This window comes from Stegodyphus dumicola, chromosome 6 (assembly GCF_044657685.1).
Source record: "Stegodyphus dumicola isolate Sdum_Otavi_A_Nest chromosome 6, ASM4465768v1".
Classification (NCBI taxonomy): domain Eukaryota; kingdom Metazoa; phylum Arthropoda; class Arachnida; order Araneae; family Eresidae; genus Stegodyphus; species Stegodyphus dumicola.
In genome coordinates, this window is record NC_140773.1 from 56,581,842 (window position 1) to 56,608,020 (window position 26,179).

Sequence of the window (26,179 nt, forward strand, 5' to 3'; positions counted from 1 at the left end):
ACCTCTACATGCGATTTTTCTCTCATTCCTTTTCGAGATTCGTCCTTTTTCGTGAATGGAATTCATTACCTAAATTTGCATGAGGTCATCTTATTTTCATTTCTGATATTTTCTGATATAGAATGTTGAAAACGAAGCGGTGGCGCGAATAGGCCTTGTAAGTTTCATTCATAAGCCATGAGATTTTAAATGAAGAATTGCTAAGGGATATTTGCTATTTTTACTGCATTTTAGTTTTTCATTTACTTGTCCTACCGTAACTGCTGTTACGTGAGATATTTTTTTAATCTACAGCTCCATCTTCATGCATACATTCATACGTTTTAAGCGATGCTGTTTAACCAACGAATGCCGGAAAAATATCAGGGGTTCTTAAGTCGTATCTATTAATATTCAGCATATTTATTTCATTATGATGCCATTAACTACATGATGTGTACACCTTTTAGAACGAATTTGAGGCCGTTTAATTTACGCTTCAATCTGATAGCATGTTTCTTAAACTGTAAGTCTGTATCGTGATTTCCACGATAGAAGGGATTTCCCTAAAATTTTTCGGAGTTTTATTTCCATTCCTTTTTTACTAATTTCCAGAGTCCACCGTGGCGGGTTTGCGCTTAGAAAAAGCTTTTTTCGAAAGATCAAAAGCCCAGTATTGCATACGTGATCCACAGGTCAAAAGTGAAACGGAATTTCGCAGAAATATATTAAAAAGGTACATATGCAGTAACTATATCAGTCTTCCTTTCGTCAAAAAGTGCAGTGGTAATTTTCGAAGTATGACTTGTTGCTTTGTCTTGATCAAGTTTCACTCACTGAAAGTCACTGGGATTTAGAAATGAAAACTCTTCTGTAAATATCTTTTCAATATGCTGTAAATATCAGTTCAATATGCTATCAAAGACATAAATTTTGATAGCATATTGAACTGCTTTTAATGTTAAATTTTTCCCCTTCTTATTGTTAATTTTGGACCGTAAGAGAATCTTTCGACAATCATAAATCTTATACGGAACCAGGTAATATATTTTTCCCCTTCGCTTTCGCCAACAAATAGACCGTTTTTTTTTTTTTTGTTGTTGCAGTGATTTACATGCTTCATTAAGAGACAATATATTTCCGTTTATTTCCTGCTGAATAGTTTTCGTACAGGGCTTTACAAATTCTTCTGAGTTGAGACACATGCCTTGGCAAAAGCTGGTGAATATTACGTTTTAAAGGTTTTTTAATTTGTAAATCTTGGTTTATTATTTTCTTTATTGTTGCTATAAATGTATTTAAAGCCTTTGCAATTGATTTCTGCATCCGCGGATTTGCTTTTGTCATTAACAATTTAACTTAAAAAACATTACAAACAGTGCGTACCTTTTTTCGTTTGGAGATCGTTTTCATATTCGTTTGGAGTCTTCTTCCCATTTAGAAATGATGGCTAGCGGTTGTTTCCTTTCCGGTTATAATGTTGCTTATTTTGCACTTCGAAATTTTAATATCATCATTTCACGATATTTTTTAATTATGGAATAGGAATATTCTTCAATCCACAGCTTGATTACATGTTACATTTTAAAAGAAGTATTAACTTAAAAATAGCAGACAATATTTTTCGTTTCAAATAGTAAGCTGTTGCCAGAAATTTTTATTCCAAAACATTTGCTTTTTTTAAAATACTTTATTGAAATTGTTCTAAAAATTTGTAAACTCCCTCTGTATAACATGCTGACATATGTAATCGGTAGCACAAAATATGCGAATGAAATGGTTAGATTAGCTTGTACTAAAAATGTTTTCTAATAAGGTTATGACTCTGTATATGTAGTACTGGGAAGATACTATGCTTTTGCACTTCTCACATTCACTTGCACATTGCACATTATATATGAGATAATTACAAATTTAACCGTTTATGAAAGGATTGCTTTACTACATATCTAAATTACATGCTCTCCCATTCAATGTTTTCTGTTGCTGATTTTTTATATTTTTAATTTTTAACACAATAAAACTGAATATTTTAGCAGGTTTCGTTTCTTAAATAAAAAATTAATGTAGTAAGTTAAATTGTTTTAGTTAATTTTCATTTTAGTTTTAAAACATTTTAAATTTTGTGTAATAAACATTCGTATTTTTATAATCTTAATTGTACGGATGCTGGAACAAATCCAAGAAGCTTACGACTGTGAAAAGTTTGGTACTGCCCTAATAGAAAATAAGTAAAAAAATAAAACAAAGTGAAATAATATAATATCGAAAACCCATTATTACCCTTATGTTAGCATAATAAAGAGAAATATTTAGCTGTCAGGGATAAAAAGAACTTTTTAATATTAGGCCGAATGTTGACTACTCTTTCACGTGAAGATTAAGTGCCGCTATAAACCTGTCTGGCTAATTTAGAATTTTTTATTTGTTTGTTAGCTATGAAAAGTTGAGAAAATGAGCTTAACTAGAATAAGCTTAACTATTCAATTTAAAATTGCATGAAAACATGTTATCTGATTTAAAAGATTTAGTTGCAGGTTAACGAAAATATGAGAAAAACTCAGAGCAAATTTGAAATTAGTGCTAAGTGACGGTTTTAAAACCTTCGAAAGAAATTTAAAATCCCATAAGAAGATTTGAATTTTCGGCTGTAAAATCCTTTCATTACGGAGCTTTGCAAAAATCTTAATGTACAATAAATAAATTTATTTTATATATTTATTTTACATTCAGATTATTATCTAGCACAAATGGAGGATTATTACTATTATTAAATACGTGACGATGGAAATGATGTAGAGTATGAAGCATAGACGTATTGCTGATTAGAACAGTGGTGACAAACTAAAACACCCCCCCCCAAAACAAAATTAACACATGATACAAGCCTCAATAATACACTTTCTAAATACCATCATAATAATATCTGATCTATATATTCTCATAATATTAATTTCTATATATATTTTCATAATATCTGATGTATTACGTTTTTAACATTTTCATAATAATATATGATCTATTAAGTTTTAAAATTTCATCTTCTTTCATCTCGATTTACGAAGGCATTGTTCATCGTCTAATGAAAAATATGTCACCAGCTTCAAAACACCTGAGTATTGATAGTTCAATTCACATTTCAAATAAGCTGATTGCTCAGGAGATTTCATAGTTTTCCATAAGCATAACACCTTGAGAAGTTTTCTACGAAGCCATCCTTTCCTTTAAGCAGAGAGCTTTTCAGCTCTTTTCCGTCATATAAATAACCTTAATGCGTCCTTGTCACGTCTTTGTATACTGGTTTAAATTCTGAAGATAATTTACCATAAATATGCATTTCAGTGATGGTACTCTTAAGGCCACTAAACACTTGCAGTTTGATTCGTATTCGAATTTCGGCAGATGGGCTACTTATATGGACTTTACACACAATATTGTCTGTATTCGCTTAAAACGTTTTCCAGGAACATATTTATACATATTCTTCCTTTAAACAGCTAGCATTTGTGTCCATTGCCAAAATTAAGAAAACAAATAGTTTGTCGAAAGTAAGTCCATTTTCGACATGATTCAAAAGTATAACCAGCCAGTCATTAGCGGTAGTTAAAATAAAATTTGACTGAGAGTGAACTAGGAAAATAACTGCAGCGCAAGGAATTAATATACATGATATATATTAATATATAATAATTAATATCTATATATATTATATAATAATTAATATCTAAATATAAATTTTATATTTAAACAAAAATATCAACATACCTAGTAAGAACTGAATGTCAAACGTTGAGTTAATAGAATAAGAGAATTTCTGCTATGTGCTGTGTGCTATTTCCTAATAGAAATAGTGGATTGCGGTAGCCTCAGAAAAGGATGAACAGATTGTTTTCATAAATGCCATAAACCAAATGCCTAGTTATTGAGAATGAGTTGATGATAATTTGTAGAAATGTACAAAATATAACTTTTTTTCCAATTTGAGAGTAATTTCTGATGCTTTATCCTGTAAATGTAAATCGTAATATGTTTTTCTTTTATTTTCAGAGGCTGGAATGGTTTTCTTCATATGCGGATATCAGCATGTGTAAATTGAAAGGAAAATCAGAGGTATGTTGTTATATATTTTTCATGTGAAATTTAACTGGAAATGGAAACAAAGTAGCATATAAAACCTATTCAGGACGGATATTTGTATATGTTTTGTGAAATTAAGTATACCTTTAACGAATTGATAGGAATTATGAGAATTAATTGCAAACAAACTGCTGGATATCGTGTTATCAAATTACAGCAGCAGTACAGTATTGTACAAAGCTGTCTTACAATTTTGTAAATTATATTTTCACACCAGTAATCCTATAGCTTAGTGTTTTAATATTAGGTCAGAACATTAAGGTCATACTTCTTTTGTCACACTAATAATGTGAATATATAATGTATTGTTATTTTCAGCGAGTATAAGTTCTTAATTAAAAACATGCAGATAAATAAAATTCTTGAATACTTAAAATACGAGGTATCACAGAAATATAAAGAGATTATAATTATAAGACTGCAATTAAAATAGACATTTACAAACTCGTGTTATCACATATAACCTCTCAGAGGCTATAAATAGCCGTCGATGCAGCTAATATCTGTCTTTTGCGTACTGTTTGATATCCTTTTAGTGTGATTACATTCAAATAGTTAGTCGTAGTATTTCATGTGAGTTTTATGTGTTCCAGAATTTGTCATTTAATATGGAGCTGCAACAACCTGCGCTTTATTATAGAAAAATATTTTGTCTTCCTGTATGCAATTGATACAGATAGGCTGATAGGCTTTCAATCGGTTCTGCTTTAGTGTCATCGTGAACACGTTTGGTATCCGCTTAGCACATACACTTCTCACATATGCATTTTCATTTTATGAATAGTAAAACGCTTCAAACATAGTTAATTCATTGAAGATTATTCTTAATTTTAAATATTGTCAAGAAGACTCACTCTTTTGGCATTTTCCTCTGTTTTGCCGTCGGTGATCGGTTTCCTCATTTTCCTGCCATTCGAATATGTCTTCTTTCATCTAAGAGCTTATTTTCTCTATGACAGCTTGTTACTAACCCATATTTATGGATGCTGCACATACTTATATCACTTTTTGGAACGTCTTTGTTGGGTTTATATTAAATAACGATCAGAATTATATCTCAAACATTAACACATAAAGAGCATGCACATTGATATAAAATGCTATGGATTGACATCCAGATAATCTTTGGTAATTCGCAGCTGAACTGTTTGTAAACCAAGGTATGCAGTGTTGCTCATTCATTGCTTTAGGTTTACAATTTATACTTTAATTAGACGTAATAATTTCGTGTAAAGCTTCCGTTCAAATTACGTAATAATAAGCACACGAATTGAATTTATATAATGGAATACTTTCAATCTAGCCGTCAATTCCAATATTTTATTTTTGATTTTTGGTTCTTCAACCCTTTTCTTAATTTCTCAAAAATTCAGTTTAGTTTTAATATATACGTAATTGATATCAATCATCTAGCAACGGATTAGAAAAAGGTATAGGATACATGATGATCCAGCCTTATGTCATATTACAGAAATTTATATTTGAAATGCGCCGCCGTTGCTTTGTGTCTTTTAAACATAAACAATGCTTTCTCATCGTAAGTGCATTCTTTCTTATTGTTTCCATATCTCTTTCGTTGGGATGGGTAGCATGCGACTGTCCATACCTTGCAAAAGCTGCTACCCTAGACGAAAAAGGTTACAGGTTTGAAAAAGGGAGAAAACATGAAGCGAATGCTTTTTGGAAGAAAACCATGTGTGCACAAAAGGGGGAGAGGAGCTTCACTCCCCGCTTCAGAATCGTATCTTCTGTATTACTCTGATGTATTATGTATCGCTGTATACTTAGAGCATCCTATGGAAATAGAGATTTGATCGGTAAATAGAACGTGGCTCCTAGCGTTAAAATGTATTTTTGAACGGCGCCGTTTTTATTTTTCTCGTTGCTTTTCGTTTGTATAAACGAGGAAGTATTTTTTTTCCTCTCAACTTCAGCTTTCTTATACTGCGTATTTTTCCTTCGCTTAGCGAAGTTTTGAAAAAGAAAGCGGTTACTTTTTTTGTTGTTGTTTGTTATTATTTTATGCATTCTGTCTCTTTCTACGAGTTTTATATTTATTGTTTCCCATTCGTATGCAAATATGAAATCCAGACGCATTCATTTTATTCGTCATCGATACATTAAAATGACATCTAGTAGCGAATCCGGATAACATTTACCTCTTTTTACGATGCCAAATCAACCCCATGGTGATATCCTGGTCTTAGTGCTTCCTCTGTCGTGTTTCCTTTCTTTCTTTCTCTCTTTATTTTTTTTTAAAGGAGGAAGCGTAGGCGCTTTGTTTAATGTGTATCTGGGCAGAATTCAATCGCTTTCGGTTGCATGCATCGATGATGTATTGCTTTCCAAATCAGCGTTTCTTAAAGTTTTGCAACTAGTGCTTTTCTCTTGTGAACAACAAACTTTGAAACTTCCAGTTTCTCTCTCTTCTAAACATTCTTCAAAAGTTTTCTTTTTTCATTATTATTATTATGTAGCTTTCAAAAATAGATTGCTAGTGCAGTATTATATATTTTCAATAAAAAATTAAATGATTTACTCTAATTATAATCTCAGTTAACTTTATTGACCATCAAGTCTCACAGTCCTGAAATCCCATCTGTTAGTGCGGTTGTCACGGATTAGCAAAGGTGAACCATCAAACTGACCGACCCAGGTTAGAATTCCGAGAATGACATGGATGTTCATAAACCTAGTATCTTTCAAAATGGGCTACATTTAAAAATATACGTTGATATAAATGTCCTGTCTAGAAGTTGGAATTAGGAAAAGAAGAGTACGAAACTTTCGGATTTCACATTTTGATCACAAGTGGGATGGAAGTAATTGAGTAAATAATCCTATCCTGAAATTCCATCACAAACATTAGCTTTCTTTCTAGGTTCTTTTCTTGATGATTGAGCGGATTAGTTACAGCATGCGATTTAACAAAATTTCATTCTAACTGCAACATGCTTATTTTCGTTAGTACGTTCTCTGCGAATGTTGAAGAATGTGACCTAGTATCTTTCAAAAATTTCATTCTAACTGGAACATGCTTATTTTCGTTAGTATGTTCTCTGCGAATGTTGAAGAATGTTCTCCTAAAGGAAGTAGATAGCTGTCAAATATGTTGTCAAAGTATACCACTTAACTTAGTTATTATCCATATGTTGATTTTTGACGCATTAGGCAGTTGCTCTGTGTTTTAACTAAAGTATTCATATCTGCGCAGAAACTTTGAGATTAAGTTAATGACGCTCAGATTTTAAATCAAATCAAATAAATAGTTAAATTTTAAATTACTGTACCTGAAATTATTACCATCGTTGGTTCCCTAAAATGTAACTGGGATTTACAGCTTATTGAATTTGACTAATTCTTGGTAGACATGTTTATTTAGGTTTTAAACTGCAATTACAGCAAATTAATATTCAAAGTTAAATGCCATAAAATTTAAATTTTTTGCTGGACACGTTAGCATCCAGAAGGGACTGTAATTCAAATGTTGTCGGCGAGCAAACTACCAGAGCTTCCTAGCGAACACTAAGGTCACCGTTGCTCTGTGCAAATCAATCCTACTTGCACATCATCTTTTGTGCTGTTACATGTAACATTTAATTTTGATATTTCTTGTGCAAGTGAATAAAACAAGAATAGAAAAGTGTAACAAAAAGAAAAGATAACTACTAGCAAAATAAGAGGTCTTTATGGATCTGTTAAATAAGAGTAAATAATAATAATGTAAAAATACATGCATTTTCCAGGTTTAAAATAAAAATTACCGAGAGGTTGAGTCACAAAATTTATAAGTTGATCAGAGAGTATGTAGTTTATGCTATGTTAGTAGTTTAGGAAGAGAAGAAATTACTTAAATGAGAAGAAAACGAAATGGAGAAAATAATTGTTAGACGACATAATACAGATACTGTTATGATCTGACGAACATCGCGCATGCGCATTTTAGCTAATCGGAGCGCGCATTCGCATCTCTGCCACGTAATACCAGAACAGACAAGAAGAGGATGCCATGAAGAAGGCTGATGTATATTACGCTGCAAACAAGAAGAAACATTATACTTTTAGCTTTATGTGCTTTAGCTCTACCATTAACTTTATGTGAATTATGACTGTTTATTTGTTCGTTTCTAAATAAAGTGCTGTGTTGTACTACGTACGTATTTATGAATTGCCCACATCATGTACACTTTAATTACGCAAGAACCCACCCCACGATGAAAGTCTTACAGAGACATTGTTGTTTAAGTTGCAAGCTGGAACAGCTATATCAAGCTGGAACTTCATTAAAAAATATGAAAGCATTTCAATTTCTTGCTCAGACAGCTCAAAATCCCATACATGTAGAGATGCTGTCTCATTACTACACATCAACATATTATTCTGAACTAAGTTGGGGAATGATGGGTTTTACATCATTCTTTGGCGACTAGAGGTATAAAAATTGTAAGCACCTAACATTTATCAAATGTATAAGAGTCCTTGAACATAAGCGCGTAAAGCTGCTCTTATTCAAGATTAAGAAAAGTGAAAGGACAGATGATTGTTGGAAGAGGGAATTTATAAAACACTCCAGTATGGGAAAATAGTGAAAAGCGAAAAAAAAACCGAACGCCAAACAATGAACATCCAGCTGAAAGGTGAGTTTGTAGAAACATGATCGAATAAAGCAAAGGAAGTAACTTAGGTAAAGGGAAAGTACACTTGAAAACTTGAAGCGAATTAAAGCAGTTTGAAGAATACAGAGATTCAGAAAGCAAATACCACCTGCAGAAGAAATTCGTAAAGAGGTCAAAAGGCTCTATATGAAGCAAGGGCTGGTAAACTCACTACAGTGATATGCATGGATTTAAGCGCTTGTAGATTGTAAGTGCTAAATACCATTTTGTAGAAATACGTTATATAATAAAACTAAGTGCGAATATATGCATTTAACAAAATTTAAGGAGAATAAGAGAGCAATAGTCAAAAATTTCGAGGCAAGAGATTTAAAACAGCTATCAGTTACCTATTGACCGAATGGTTACGTTTTAGATTCCTTTTCGGAACAATCCTTTAAATTTTATTAACTTTTATTAACGTGAATTTCCTGGAAAGTTAGAACACTGAAACATGCCAGTACAGCTAAAAGATGTATCGCGATTGTGAAAGTGGTTAACATGGAATTTGCATTTGTTTCGGCCACATCCAAAAGCCAAATCTGCTGCATCCCGTAAAATTTCTACTACCAAGACTTTCTTGCTTGTTATTTATCCATCTTCCCTCCACTTTCTGTTATCTTCCTTGCTTTGTTAGTTATTTATCTTTCCCCTACCTCATCCGATTCCTTACCCAAGTCACGTGATTCGGTCGAAATCTCTAACCTCGGAGAAGGCCTATGAAACAGCGTGTTTACCCTCGACGGTACAGATTAGTGGCGAGATTTAGAAAAATGGCGACCCTCTATATTTCTATTTACGGATTCCCGAGCATCACGTACCAGATTAAATAAATAAATAAAAGTAGGAAAGAAGAAGAAGAAGAAGAAGCGTGGTATCGGGAAGTAAAATTTATTCTTATAAGCTTTTAAGAGCTGATATACTTTGTTTAAGTTAGTGCCTCTAAGATGGCCTTCAGTATTTTAGGATCCGTCTTTTAAAGGAATGATCTCAGTTAACTCTGTAATGGAAACCGATAACGGAAAATTTTGTCAAATTAAATCATAGTTAGAAAGAATGTTTACAAGCCTTTGTTTACTGCATTGCTGGTAGATAATATGTCTTTGAGCTTTTCGTCTGCTTTACAAAGTTTTCGTACTGATATTTGCAGCAACCTGGCAAAGTAAAAGGTTGCAAAAGTTTTTGAATTTAAATTATATTTAAAAAATAATAATGAAATGCAGTAAACCATTGCCGTTACGTCATTAACACAGTGCGCGTGAGTTAAAATCGTTTTCCTTAAAATTAACTTTCTATAGAAAAAAATGGGTTAAGTATAGTTCAGATTACGAAAGTATATAATTTATAAGGAAAAGGAAAAGTAGAATTAAAACAAATGTTAATTGAAAGGATTTCTATTACTCCTTAATAAGTAGGTATATGATATAATTATTTTTTTAAGTAGCTGGTGATTTTTACTTGGAGCAATATCTGATATAACGGATTAAATGTTTCGCAGTAAGAAGTGCAAAGATTTTCAGTATCTCTCCTAAAGTGTGCTCTTCTTTTTTTTTATTTGGGTCAATCTCTATAATAAAATCAGACAGTTCATTTGCCTTTTCTAACAATTCATTTAGCTTCTGATACGTTAGAGGCTCTTTATCTTTTTCATTATTGTTGCTTTCAATGTCGGCTGATATTCTAAAATACTCTAATTCTTCATTTGTGATTTCGCGATCGTCATCTTGAAATAATTCTTCGATTTTTCCTTCTTCCATATCTGAAAATCCGCTGCATCTTGCTTCTGCAAGTTAGGTGATTTCCTTGGCTTCATTTTCAGTCGAAATATTTTAAAACTGTTGACAGCTTCTGGCCTTAATTCATCAATAATGTCAGGAAATATTCATTGTTGATAAATTAACTTGCTCTCATGTAAACTGAATCATTTATATGCATTTTCTTATGCTGAATTGCTTCCAAAATGATATTAGTGTGTCATTTTTTTCTTACGCTAATGATTTATTTTCAGAAATGTAAACATAATAGATTTTGAATGTTTTTATGATTCCTTGATCCATTCCTTGAATTAAGTAATTGATTTTTGGTGGAAGAAATAAGAACCTCTACATTTGGATGTCTTTAATTAATGAGTTTGACGTCTTTAATTAATGAGGTTTTACACCAGTGATTAAAGAGTATCGCAGCGCGGCCTACACCATGCGGCATGCCGCTTGTAATTCAAGTATTCAAGTTTTGGTGTTTTACAAATTAAATGGAGACAATTAAGATAACAAGCATACGCCAAATGAAAAATGAACAATGTCCTCGCCGGGACTCGAACCACGCACCTCTCGAATACGCACCAAGTGTGCTGACCACTACACCACGAAGCCATGTTAAGAAGGCGGGAGAAATACCTTATAAAGCCCGCGTTCGGCAATGGTTTACTGCATTAAAGCTGTCTTTTTATTTACTGTAGCTATAACAAATGTAAATTTCTTCATTTTATTGTGATAAACCGTATTCGATTAGTCATACATTTTAAATGGCATCTTTTTTTAGTCAGCTCTTTGTTTTATTCTTTACATGTGCATTCTCTGTGTTGTTTACATTTAATGTATTCCTTCAGTGTTTTGGATGCATGTTTACGATAGATAATTCAACGTAATCAATACTTACAGTTAATGCATGCATACGATAGATAATTCAACACAACACTTACAGTTAATAAATAGCAGGTGTTTAGTTCTGAAGTTCTTAAAATCCCTTTTCAAGCATGAATAATTATTATTTTTATTGTTATAAAGTAACTCGAAAGAATCTTTTTCGATAGTTTTTTTAAGTTCATAGGTATTTCATCCATGTGAAACAGAAACTATTGCTACTTTATTTGGAAAAAATATTTATTGCAAACCTCATGAGCAAACGATCCAATGAAAAAAGTGCACGGCTGTTCCTGAATAATTACGCTATTACTTTTTAAATAAGTTAAAAAAACGCCACGAAGCTGTTTTTACATTTTTTGATAGTGCTATTTTGTATAACTCTTTTTAAATAACATGTCATATTTTTTTTTCTAATTTCAGAGGGATTAATAACCCTTTTTTAATTGTTTAGCTTAAAATTATATCAGAAACTCAAACTTTTTAAACATTTTATCACTTTAACAGTAAATTCTGAGAATATAGAATGTAATTTAAAATTCTCAAAACATTGCATTACTGTTGTTATTATTATAATAATTATTCTTACTGTTAGCATCATCATCATCATTATTTTATTATTGTTCACGTCTGTGCTAAAAAGTAAGAAATTTATTTAATTTTTACAAAACAGGTATAATAATAACAAAAACCGTAAATCGAATTTTAGGTAAAGTGATAAGTGATAAGTGACGGAGGACGTGGGCACCGTCCCTTTACCTTAATGGTTAATCAGTACAGCACCACGTCCGCCATTATCCAGAGCCGCCGATGGGGTTCGCTGTGGTCCAACTACCCGGGCCCCAGTTTGTTGATATCTGAGAAAAATATAAGTGCATGGCCATACAGGGGCTTTTGTAACATGTTACTTTTAAAATACGTTACGTTACTAATGATTCAATTATAATACATTAAAAAACTAATTTTACAGCAGTGCACTATATATTACGATACTGATTTATACAACTCATACATTACCAATTATACAATTTCAATACATTACAATACTAATTATGCAGTACACACATAGGCTTTACAGTGTATGTTACGAAACTGAATAATAGAGACATTACCAATTATACAATTATTATACATTACAATACTAATTATGCAGTGCATCCATTATGCAACACTGCCCGATTGTATCCCTGTTAGTGCACGTAGTACTTCTGAAAGTGCGCACGCAGTGCAGCTCACTACAATTTTATGACCAATAATAATGCTAGTAAAAAGGCTCTAATTATACTTTAAGATGCAAACAATAGTAATGCTAATAAGAGGTAAAACACAGTTCCCTTTATTTTTCCATTAATACGTACTATCATGTACACTATTTAACTGTCAGCAATAATGCTGCATACAATACATTTCACTAAATTTTACGATAATTATTTAGACAAAACATTTCATTACTAATTATATAGTTACAACATATTACAAAACTAATTTTGCAGTGTGCACATGTGCAACACTCCTCCGTAGTACTCCTGACAGTGCGCTTAGTACTCCTGAAAGTGCGCACGCAGTACAGCTGAGTACAATAAATGTAAGGCCAGTAACAGTGCCAATAGCAGTAGTCCTAATTGCTTTAATAATATTATAAGATGCAAACAGTAGTAATACTAATAAAAGGGAAAAGCTCAAATTTCGCTTATATTTGCATTTATACGCATCACTGTAGACATTGCATTCTATTTTCTTTGTCAGCAATAATGCTGTTAACAAAATATTACAATAAGTATTACGATACTCAATTATACAATACATTACATTACTAATTATGCAATTCCTATATATTACAATTCTAATTATGCTGTGCACACATTTGTGCTTAGATCCTCCATAGTGCTCCTGATAGGGCACATAGTACTCCTGATATTACGCACACAGTGCTACTCAGTACAATAAACTATAAGCTAGTAATGTCGTACTCACATAATAAGAATAGCACCACCAGTAAAACCAATAATAATACTGAAAAATATTACACATTAATATGCGCTCATTTACAAGTGTTCTCTCAATATGTAATTGAATGCACAGAGTTCCAAAGTATGGCACACACGGTTCGAAAGTTATATGAATAGTGCCGTTCGCATATATTGAGACACATTACAGTACTAATTTCAGGATCGGTACTGCCAGTACTATTACATAAAGTTAAACGGTAGTTTACAGTGTCTTCTCAAGCACGTAAGTGGATGAATTTTAGGTAAAACAAATTATATTACGGTAATTAAGTTAAATTCTAAAAATGTCTTGTTAGAACGTCACGATGGTTATGCAAACTGAAAGACATGTGGCTTAGTTTAAAAGTAAGAGTTTAATCTTAATCACGAACCTAGTGCAAAATGTATTGCAATGCTGCTGCCTAGCCTGCGAAAGTCACCTGCCGTACGTTGCGAAGGAGTTACCGGAGAAGTGTTGGTTGTAGCCAGTTAACAATTAGCTGCATTCATCCCATCCTAGGTGTTTATAGGCTCGAGCGGAGGCTATCGTAAATATTTCGGATTATTAGCAGCTACGCAAGTTGCTTGCTTTGTACGTTTTTGTACTAGAAGAGCTCATTTAATGCGTGAGAATATCGCGTTACAGTTAGAATATCGCTGACGAAAACTTCACCTAGAAAACAAAGGGGAAAACGTCTTCGTACAAAACATCGCGAGAGAAAAGAAAACAGGGTAAAAGCTATACAATTCCAAAACATCGTGATAGAAAATAAAGAAGTGTAAAAATTTCGCAGTTTTAAATCATCGTCCGATAAAATATCGGGGTAAAAAATAAACCAAGAAAAATGTCACGTGAATTTTCGCGTAATAATTTGGGAGCACAAGAAAAAGTAAGTAATACTTTTATCTCTATATTTTGTAGTTTTGTATTATCCAATCAGTTTTTACTGAAAAAAACAAGAAGGAAACTTAAGTATTCAAAAATCTTAAAAATAGTAAAAAAATAATTCTACATAAAGAAATTCTACATAAAGGAATTTTAAAGTTATATGTATTCCTCTTTCTAATAATTTATAGCATATGTATTTTCATGAAAATCTACCAATAAGTCTTTATAAAAGAGGTGACTTTTAATAGTTTGAAACGTAAGTTTAAATTTTTATTAACTGCTTTACATAGCATTAATATTTACTAATTTCCAGAGTTTGAATGCTTAAGTTTCTTTTTTGCTTTTTCAGTGAAAATTATTCTCACGATGAATTTAGAATTGCATAACGTTTCCTTGCTTTCTTTTCTCTCTTGCGTTATTTTCTTACACCATTTAATTTAGGTTTCCATTTTAAGTTTCGTAAAAAACGCACCAGGAGTAAGAAATAAAGTTAAGTTTAAATTTCATATTCAAGTTATAATCTTCGATGATAATTAAGGACTAAAAGAAGTGATTTCTAAGTTTTCATATTATTATCGAGCATCGTTTTTTTAATTTAATGCTTCGTTCTTTTGAAATCTCTTACCTGACACGTCAATCTCCACAATGTCTTTAGTTTTTACTGAATGGAAAAATATTCAATACATTTATGTGTACTTTAACAAATTTAAGTACATTTAGCAGTTACAGCATAAAGACATACAAAGTTATAGTGTATTAAAAGGAAAGGAATGAAATTGGAGTATTGTGCAGAATCCTCAAAAGTCTTCTCAAACCATCCCTTAGTGGTGAATGTTATAGAATATATAACTTCTGGAAACTTCCCCTTTTGACAGGGTAAAACTTAGAGAAACTTGGAAAGTTAGCGATGGAAAAGTAGAAATAAGTGAGGTATGAAAAGAAAGAAGTCGGAGGAAAAAAGGGTGACGAAATAATAATAATAAAAAAAAGGAATGCTTTTTATAAAAATCGAAGACTGCTGAGTATCAAAATAATACTAAAAATGAAAATAAAAATATCTTTGCTTTCGTCCGAGGAAGAATTTGTCAACGTGTGCAATTGACGTTACCCAAGCTATGTATCATCCGCTGTATACGAAGCCCGAAATGAACAGAAAAAAAAGAGGCAAAAGATAGAGGAGGTAAGGGAGGAAGAAACCCCAGCCTTCTCCTTTTTGATATTTTTGCCCGGAAATGCGAGCTTCTGGGAGCCGTGAAAAATAATGTTCCTTGCTTTTCTCCACCGGAATTTACAACTTTTTGCCGATATATTTATTTCTTTTTTTGATTTCCAATCGCGAAGACGGGCCCCAGGGTTAAATGGACATCCATTATATACGGCCTTTCCCGTCAGCCGCACATAAAGATGTGGCACAGATGCCACTGCCTCAGGATTCCTCCAAACTATACTCTCTCGGAACATTCAGAATTTTTTCATGTTAACACTATATATTTATATCATATTATTTATAATATGAAACGTTGGCTAATATTTATAATAAATTAAATGCTTAGTTCTAATAAAGTTAAAAATAAATGAAAGTTAAATCAAATCGCAGAAAGAGGTTAGACAAAAAATTAAATCCAGACTCTTTATATAACACGTCTATTGAAATCTTCACGACTTTGATAATATCGCAACTCAAAAGAAATATTTTAGTGCAGATGCTCCTGTCTGCAAGTACAGTTACAATCCACATGTACTAGAGGCTTGCGCGCGGCCAACCACTTAAAGGACCGGGATTTATTGCTTTTAAATCGTTTAGTTTTTAATTAATAACATAATAAATTTGAAAGAAATATTAAATATTTTTGCTTCGCTGAAAGACATTACAACGTCAAATGTTTTATTTCGGATGGTGGGAACGCATTTCTTGTAAATCGCTGAGTTTGAGGAGGGAATTCCAAAATTATATAGCGCTTTTCCAAATGCCTTTTCACTTCTTTTATATTTTTAATTAAATCTGAAATATGAATGTATATATCTTTGTAGAGTGGCAACACAAAGCTCTTAATCGCTGAGTATTGAGTCAAACGTTTATGAAATTCGCACAGAATACGAAATAGATTAAAAGCGATTTCAAAGTTCAAACTTCGAGGTGCATATTATGGTTAGAGGACTACATATATGCAAACTTGTGGTGGCTTTAGGTGCCGCCGTTTTTCTATAATGCGAAGAACATATATACATACAGATTCTTCATTATTTAATAATAAAGATTGCTACAGACCTGCATTATCCTTATAGCTACAGCAAACTATTATTAAGAGACTAGATAAATTACATTGAAATGGCTAATTTTGTTATGCTGATGAGCAAAGTGCTTTTATAATACTGAAAATGACACTTTTTTAGGTGTTCGTATTAATCTCAGTATGACAATACATCCAGAATAGTAACTGTCACATGAAAAGAAATGCACAAAAGGGCTTATATTTGCAAAGGGCACTGAAAACAAGATAAAAAAGCATTATCACGATAGGAAGGCTATAAATAGTAAAAAAAAAAAAAGAAGTTGTGTCCAATGTTTTTATGGGAACGATGTATTAATTTTTTATCTTCTTCTTCATGGAAATGAAACTATAAAGAAATTATATAACGTTTTCTGGCAAATTCATTGAACAGAAAAGGGAGAACTATTGATTAACAAATAAACAAAAAAGTGAGAACTTTTGATAACTAACAAACAAAAAACTGTGAAAAATCAGTAACAATAAATAAATAAAGGTTCTAATATTTAAATAATAATTATAAAATAAACAACTGTTCTGACTGGATTATCATGATATTCTCGTTAGACTGTCACGAGCTAATTAATTTATATGTTACAGTAAGTTCTTTCGTGGTGATTACCATCCTAAGACGACTATCTTTGAAAATGACTAATACTTCTGAGAACATACATAAATATAGGTACTGAATATCATCTGTCTCCATAGTCATCTCTCCATAGTCTCCATAGTCATCCATAGGCTGCCTCCATAGTCATCTTAGAGAGATCAATTTGGATACTATATTTTTTATCTCAATTAATCTTTCGTAAAGCGTCTCCAATAAAACATTTTCTGTATAAACGTCATGAAAATATGACCCTACAGAAAAAGAATGTGTGCCTTTAGGATAATCAAAAAACGTATGTGGTTGAGAAATTTCGAATCAAAACGAAGTTATGGACAAAATCAGCATCTCAATCAATTTATGACTTGAAGCATAGCATAGTTAGCAAGACATTTTGAAACTATAACTGAGATTTTGAAATTATATATTTGAACTGAGGCAAAAACGCTACAGCTCGTATAAGTTTTTTAGTGTAATTTTAACATACCAACAGCTGCAAATTGGAAGTTAAATAAGTGAAGCTTACTGAAGTGTTTTATGATTTTTATCCGATGCTTTTATATCATTATGCTCCTTGTTATTCAAAATTATGAGTAGAATACTCTTTGATAAAGACTTCCACGTTTTAAAACAGAAAATAGGAAGTCACTCAACGGAAAAAGTAAATTTTAATGGATATTAAAAGTTAAAATTTTATCTTAATTTCGCGAATTCGTATGCAGATATGCGCTCTTAAACAGGTAGCTTTCCCTTTTTAACATCATAGAAATAAGATTAAAAAAAGACCATCTAGTTTTAGTGTACTTCATTTGTAGTATTTAAATATATTTTTTTAAATAATTCTAGTTACATAATAAAAAGATCTTCGCAAATATTAATAAATTTCTTATTTTTATGGTTCCATGTTTTACCAAGTGGTAGGAGTATTTAATTGTAAGAGAACTTTAAGAAATAATTTAATCCTTAAAAGTGCATTTGCATAGTATATTTTTACACTACGAACATTATTTTACAGTTACAATATCCCAAATGACACTTTTAATGCATTCATAAAATTTAAATATGCAGAACAGAGGTATGATAAATTTAATACTCTCGATCTCATTTATAAACGGATGTCTAACAGGTTTCAACAAAAGTAGAAAATAATGAAATCTAAGGAAAGATGTTTTTAGATGCAAGAGCAAAAATAATATTATAGTATTTCAAAAATAGTATTTTTCTTCAAACTTATGCAATTGTCAAAAGTGAAGAAAAATGAATTATTAATTAAACATATGAATAGATGATAAAAATTTTTTAAGATGAAATTTTTATATAGGGATATTAACAAATTATAAAAAAATGTTTTCATAATTTCCTTTTATGTTTTCTCACATTTGTTGTAAAATTTTAAAAGGCTCACAGACTCTATTTTACTTTTATGTAGATGGTCTGAATCTAATTAATTTGGTGTTTGAGTATGCAAAAAGCAGTATTTGTGAAACATTTTGGATGAAAATTATGATACATATTCATATTCCTTATTCTGATTATTAATGTTATAAAAGAATGTATTTTAAACAATTGTTAGCCCAGAGGGCGTTAGTCCCGCAGGGCCATTAATTTAGTTTTGGCATTTTGCATTGATTCAATATAAACGGCGAATCACTTTTCAAATAGTTGCCACCAAATATTAAATCCCTTTGTTATATTTAAAAAATTAAAAATTTAAGAATCTGCATAAATGTATGTATGTTTCTGGCATTGTTATAAGGCAGCGGTACCTACAGCCATCAAATTTTGAATAACGTAATCTTCCACCGAATATGGGTATCTGGATGCCCTAATTTGGAATATGCTTTATTATCGATTTCATATTTTTTATACTTTAACTAATTTTTGATTAACAAACTCATCGATTTCAAAGTGAGCAATGGCAGGTCTGTACAGAAAAAAAATTATCTCCAGCGCGAGAGATAATTCGAGAGATGTGTATCGGAAATTCTAAAGATATGCTCATTTTAAAATTATTTTGTGATATTGCTCTTGAATTGAATTTTATGGTTTAAATGGAAAGAACAAGGTATTTAATAAATAATAATAACACACAAAATGTTTAAAAAAAAGGTCCCTTTGGACGTAATTTAAATCTGAAAAATTTCAGACTTTTTTATGGCTTCATTCCAAATGAGTTGATCAAGAGATATTCATAAGAGTTGAACAAGAGATAATTATAATTGCTTATGTGCACTGAATTTTTTTAGTATCTTAAGAATTGAAAATCAAAAGAATAATAAATATTTGAATTTATTTAGAAATTTTTATTCTGCTAGATTATGAATAATTGTTAGTATGGTAAATCTATATGTCGGGAGATTACGACTAGTTCAGTCTTAATATACCACTATATTTCTGTGATAAAGAGACGAAAGAGTCCGATCAACGGCCGATTGCTTAAAACCGAGAAACGTTCTTCTCCAGAAGACTGAGTAGAAAGAAGAAATATACATGTACTCTTTCTAACATAGGTCATGCATATATGTACACGGGAGTTACAAGGCAATTTACACATATATATTTGTAATCGTCATAATGTACTTATGTACACTTAAGCACATACATATTTCTGGAACCCAAAAGTTAGGCATATTTCGTTAAAATTCGTAACTTTATTTCATAAGCATATTCTGAATTGCAAAGTAAAACATTATCGCAATTAAAGCGGAGAGAACTTGCATGAACTGAATCAATTACTCTGCATAGTGCATATAAAAGTTTCATCATTTGCCTGTGCATACGCAAATAAGATGCTTTTATTTGAGCTCCATTAATGAAATTAATTGTAGGTGTAAAATATTCCACTTTCTTACAGTTTTATAAAAATTAGACTGTTAATGGTAATCGGCAACTGATTGTGGTGCAGAGGTGCCGTCCTGAATTTGTTTCAAAGAACAGAACAGTTGCAATCATAAAACTAGTTCAACAGAGCAGAAGATGTCAGTAGGCCATGTCCAAACATTAGGAAGAACTGCATTTTAGATGACAGAAATTAAAAATCATATTCAACAAAAGCCTTTTGCGAATCAGTAAGATTCTAGATTCGGATGCTGTAGCCAATCCCGGAAATTTATAATTGTACTTCACTAAAACTGAATAGCTTATGGCTAAATGGCAGGATACACTCCAACCCTGTGTGCTGTTGTTGCAATTGCTGTTCGCAAATTTCGTCCGCTAGCGGGAAACCAGCTAACATAGACGGATAGGTTAGGGTTTAAGAGCAACCTATGCGACAAACAGAAAACGTTATCCAAGATGGAGATCGTATCCTTAAAAAGCAGTCCAGCATCATTCTTTTAATACGGATAGACTTCTCTGTTTTGAATCTTTTATTAAGAATTTATTTACGGATGTTTAAGTTATAATTCTGCATTGAATTCGATGAGCTAGAGACTTACTGCTATTAACTATTTGAAATCCATTTGTCCTGAATATCCTGATTGTGGCGATGCGATTTATAAGAGGCTAGGTCATTTATATGACAAAAAAAAACCTGGACTGCATTTTCAAGAGAAATATTTATGCGGCGCTGTTTGCTGGCACCAGTTCGCCTTCGGATCGTTGGCATCTGAATTAATGCCTTCGATGAAAAGTTAGTTTTCATATCACTGAGGCAGAAAGAAGCGGCCAACAAAAATTTCCTGGACGTTCGGCACGCTTTTTCTCTCTCTCTTTCGTAGGAGACGACTTTCTATTTTATTGGAGCCTAATGCATTGAATGAAATCACGCAACGTCAGCGATCTGGCCTTCATACTTCAGAGGAGAAAAATACATTCCTGTACCTCCCTGCTCCTGGATCGAGCAAAAACGAGATATGTCTACGCTGTTGGAACTGCTGAGCTGGAAAGAATTTAAGCTTGCTTGAATCGAATGCTCCGAAATCCGACTTGCTCACGTAATGTTTTTATGCTGTTATAATGCTAATAATTATCCGAAACATCCGATACGTATATATAATATGTATTATTGTGTATGTAATAAATCCTGGAAAAATTCATGAAAATACTTTTAATCATGGATGTAATCTGTAAAGGCTTAAACTGTAGGAGAAAAACAATGATGTACTGGAAATTTTTGCTACTGAAGAATTCGAAAAATAAAGATAGTTCTGACAGTCCATTCTCTTATGTATTTAAGAAATTATTCTAAATCAGCATTTCTCAAACATTTTTTAATTATCACTTTTATAAATTAGAACGTTCTGCAGACTATCTTACTTATGTCTAGTGAGCCTCAGCTTGACAAGAGAAGTTTGAAAGTAAATTTTTTGCATACGTTATTACCAGTACACTTATATTTATACAATAAAACTATTTAAAATTCGTTTAAATTTATATTGATAATAAGCAGTTAAATTATCAGAACAAAATTATATTTGTTTTTAATTATTCAGTGCTTATATAATTTAGATGATCTTATTAACTAAAAATTAAATATATGTGGTACTCCCATTAGTGAGATTTATGAGGTTACCAATTCTTGCATAACTTTTCTATGTTTGGATGTATGCTGGTAAGAAGCGCCCTAGTCATAAATGCTTCAAAACACTCTTTTATTTTTAAGACTAGATAATCCGTAGGCAGGGTAACCAGTAACAAATTTCACAAAGTATTACTTTGAAAAGAGAAAGTAATAAACGACCGACATGTCTAATTTCCAAAATCTGAGATTTTCATCTATAGCATATTATGTAAGCTATTATATGCTGTTAGACGTTTTATCTTTTGCCTTTTACTACTGGATCAGCTTTTGAGGACAACTTCTGCGGACCACGGACTGTGAAACGCTGTTGTAAATAAATGGATTTCATTTATCATATTTAATATTTAACATAAGACAGGAAAGGTATGTGAAAGAAATAATAATCATTGTCACCCAAAGGAGTATTTTGTTAATGGAATTGACGCACATTACCAAAATATCTAGATCTTAAGAGATTACGTGGATGAGTTTATGTTTTAAGTAATTTTGAAACTTTTAACCAAAAGAACATGCTGTCGTTTTAACGGTTTTGGTCATTAACGATTTAATAAATTATACGGGATTACATGAGAATTTGTCTCTTCTTTGCTTGCATTTTAATGTCATTCAGCTCACCTGATTTATAAGATCAAACAGTTACAACAAAATTTGTTACTAAGAGAATTTAATCCCTCAAGGCGGCCGTTCAGTTACCGTTAATTAGAGTCGATGCATTAACAAAGAATGCAAAATATAATTAGATATGACAATGGTTAAAAGAGATGTAATAATGAAGAAAGGATTTCTTAATTAAAAACCGAGTTAAGAAGTTTTAAGGATTAAATTGTAAATTTTATGATATATGCATACATGATTAATAATGTTTATGATTATTTAATTATAACCGTATAATTTTGCATTGTAAAAATGTAATCTTGGAGAACAAGTAACACATATATAACACGTGTCAGCTTATGCGCTTCCTAAAAAATAATTTAACGTATTTCAATCGGCTGCTTAAGAAGTTTTAGTGACACACCGTTATTTGAGCAAGGAGATGACAAAAAATTAGCACATGTTTTAAACATTTTAACAACTACTTAAGATCCTTCGTTCTCAAACCAAATCAGGAGTCAAATGGTATTAAGTCAGGAGAATGAACTGAAGCTGAATTTGAATTGATTTCAAAGATCAAATGGACAGGATTATCTCTGTTACGAATGTTAAAAACAACAGAAGTTTCTTCTGAAGAACTGCATGGACATTGGTGCCAGCAAATGTTTGAAACGTTGTCGATGATTAAGTTTCCAAAGGAAAACAAAATTGGCTATTTAATTGATTTTTATGGAATTAAATGGATATTTTACTTCTCCAAGTATAATGACTATTGCATCCGACTCACATGGTCAGTGTAAGGTCCAGATGAAATAGAGAATGGGTCAAATAGTAAAAAGGTAATGAATATCTATTTTATATCCAATTAAATGCTCAACGAGTGGCGGAATGAAGTATTACCTAAATGTTTTTCTACTAAAGTGCCAGGAGAATAATTGTGGAGTCTCAAAAAAGCGTATGACATCAAAAATTACGTGATTTTGGTGACTTCATAGTTACGTATGTTCACATGACTTCTGACATAATCATTGTTGTTTCGTTTTTGCTATTGTTGAAAGTACTTTACTTAATAGAAAACGTACTTACCTAGCGAAGGAGCGTACTCGATATAAGTGAAATAAAAGGATTTTAATGTTGTTTTCCTCGAGCTTAACAAAATAACTTGGAATGTCAAACTGTGATATATAGAAAAAATATGAGATGGATAACAGAGTCAATAATTTAATTGGTATTAATTTGACAATGATAACTGCTGCGTTCCAAGGTCTACTTTGTCGTTACATTTGTTCGACAGGTACTCGGCTGAAATTCGGTGCGTTGCTTTATAGTTGATGCTCTCCAAAACACTCTTCTATACTTGTGTTCCCATTCTAGTCTTCGATCTATACCAAGGTTCTACACATATGCTAACTTATACTTCGCCGCACTACGCTGGCGAGAATCACAGCTATTGGCCACGTCGATAACCAGGACGACACACACTCCAGATATCCACATCGGAACGATACACGGTCTTCATTTCGTGGCTTCTACCACCGATTATATAGCACTAAACTTTTCATCTCTTCAGCTGTGCGCAGCTACATGGGAGAATGTAAATTTCCCAGCAATCACAAATTCAGTTTCCATTGGATCCGTAAGTTATAGACTATTAAGTCGACTTTTAGTCACTTTAATTACGTATATTGGTTTTGATCAAACTTTTAAAACTATATTGCTAATTATTCATTGTTTAAACATTAATTTTTCTTTTAATCAATTCTCATTTAATTTAGGTTTTTATTTTGAAATTAACTTATTCATATCCTTTATCAAGTGCTTCGTCAGCGTTGGATTGTTAGTGCTTTAGTTCTAATTTTTTTCAGTTGGCACTTTATTTTTCGTATTCATTATTTTTTTGCTTTATTTTAATTATTAATACTTTTCAGTTAAATTTTCTGTTCCGCTAGGTTGATTTAATTAATTATATAAGAATCTGATTATTAATAAAACCTCCGTTCTTTCATTGTTAAATTTTTGTGTTGTTATTTAGAAAATTGATTTTACTTTGATTTTTAAATCATCTCGATTGTTTAGTTCTTAGCAGTATTATAATCATGAGAATGAATTCCATTCCTTTCTCTGTTTGAGTACATAATGAATGGCGCCCAGGCTTCGTTATCATCATAGAATTGGCGGGGGGGGACTAGCTTAAACACATAATTTGTAATGGAATAAAATCATCAGTATTAGTATTAAGGTTCATAACTCGCATTTTTGTTTCCTTTTATTACTATTGCTTTTATATAATTGTCCTATCTATTAATAATACATTATAATCTTTGCTTTAAGTTGAAAGAAAAGGTTTTAAATTGCCTTTTAACATAAAAGGTAAAAACTTAGAGTATAACCTTTTTTTATAATATTTTTAGATTAAGTTTTTTAAATTACATATGTAACTTTTATACATAAATATGTAAAGTAAGTTTTTTAAGTTTAATTGGCAATCCTTTAATTCCTCAGTTTCATTTGGGTACGTCCTCTTTTTGCCCTAAAATTAGTAACTATTTATTATGTATCAATCTAAAAAGGGGCATTTCAAAATTAATCCGCCTTATGCTTTCTTACGTAACCCTACAATGCAGATACCTCTTTCCAGTCACAGATCAAGATTTCTGTTAGGAACCGAAACCTTTTGACTCTTCCTCATTTCTTCTGAATCAGTAAAAACTTTTCTTGCTCGCCCCGCCTATCATCAATTGTCTTCAGATGTAAACTTCCAAAATTTGTGGAGTGGATATATCACTCATAATGATTCGTGAATCAGATTATGTGTCTAAAAAACTTATTTATCTAGTAATAGAATTATGTGAACATATGGCTACATCTGTCTACAAGTTTCATCCTTCTACTACGTACTCTGTCTGTATGCCAGCAATATCTATAACCACTTCGGTCATGATTAAAAAGTAATTGCTGTCTTCTCCCACGCATCCTAAAATATTGCAGTTTAATAAGACACATTTTACCCTCTTCAAAAATAAAGACTTGGGGATAATAAAGCTTGTTAAGAAAACGTATTAGAGTATTAGTAAATGAAAATAAACATTACAATATGTACAATTCACTGATTATAATGAAAAAGAAAATGATTTTCATCAAGGATATAGTCTTAAGGTTTCATTATGCCCCATTATTTTGTTCATGAACTCTTTCATAATTAAGGAGTAATTGTTAAGAAAACGTATTATAGTTAATACGAAATTATTAATTAAGGCATTAATTTCATAATTGAGGAGTAATTGTGAAAGTTCACATTTCTTGAAAAATCTTTGCTTGAATATCATAATTTGAGTTTCAGAGTTATCCGCTTGAAAGTCTTTCAATAAACTGTAATATTTTAGGATGCGTAGAAGGGAAGCTACTAGTTATTCACTTTGTGTATTCACGGCCAAATGGTTTTAGATGTTGCTGACATACAGACAGAATGAATAGACTGGAACTTGGAGACAGGTGTAGTTTTTGGTTCACTTATTTATTTTATTGAATACTACAATCCTTTAGACACGTAATTTGATTCACATATCATAATGGACCCAATACGTACCCCACAATTTTTGGAAGCTTACATCTTAAGACAAAGAATGAGAGAAGAAATTAGCCGCAGCGTATTAGCAGTAGCCAAACAACTGAGGAAAGTGAGTACGCATTTAAGAAGAAGCGTAAGAAAGTCAAAAGGTTTCGGTTTTTAATGAAAGTTTTTATCTGTGATTTGATAAGAGGTGTCTGTATTGCAGGGTCACGTACGAAAGCATGATGCGCATTTATTTTGAAAGGAGGTCCTTTATATTGATATATTATAAATAGCTATTTTTTATTACAGAAAAAGGAAGTAATGAAAGTAAAATGAGGAGTAA

General features: G+C 31.6%; 1 protein-coding gene across 9 annotated transcripts in view; it reads left to right on the forward strand.

Annotated features, from left to right (window-relative positions):
* Nucleotides 1-26,179, forward strand: part of LOC118188395 (semaphorin-1A-like) — a 905,788-nt gene that overhangs the window by 689,403 nt on the left and 190,206 nt on the right. For all 9 annotated transcript variants that reach the window (XM_035358817.2, XM_085818328.1, XM_085818327.1 and 6 more), the window contains one exon: nt 4,027-4,089. In XM_035358817.2, coding sequence (XP_035214708.1) covers nt 4,027-4,089 — 63 coding nt within the window. The remainder of the gene's footprint in view (nt 1-4,026; nt 4,090-26,179) is intronic.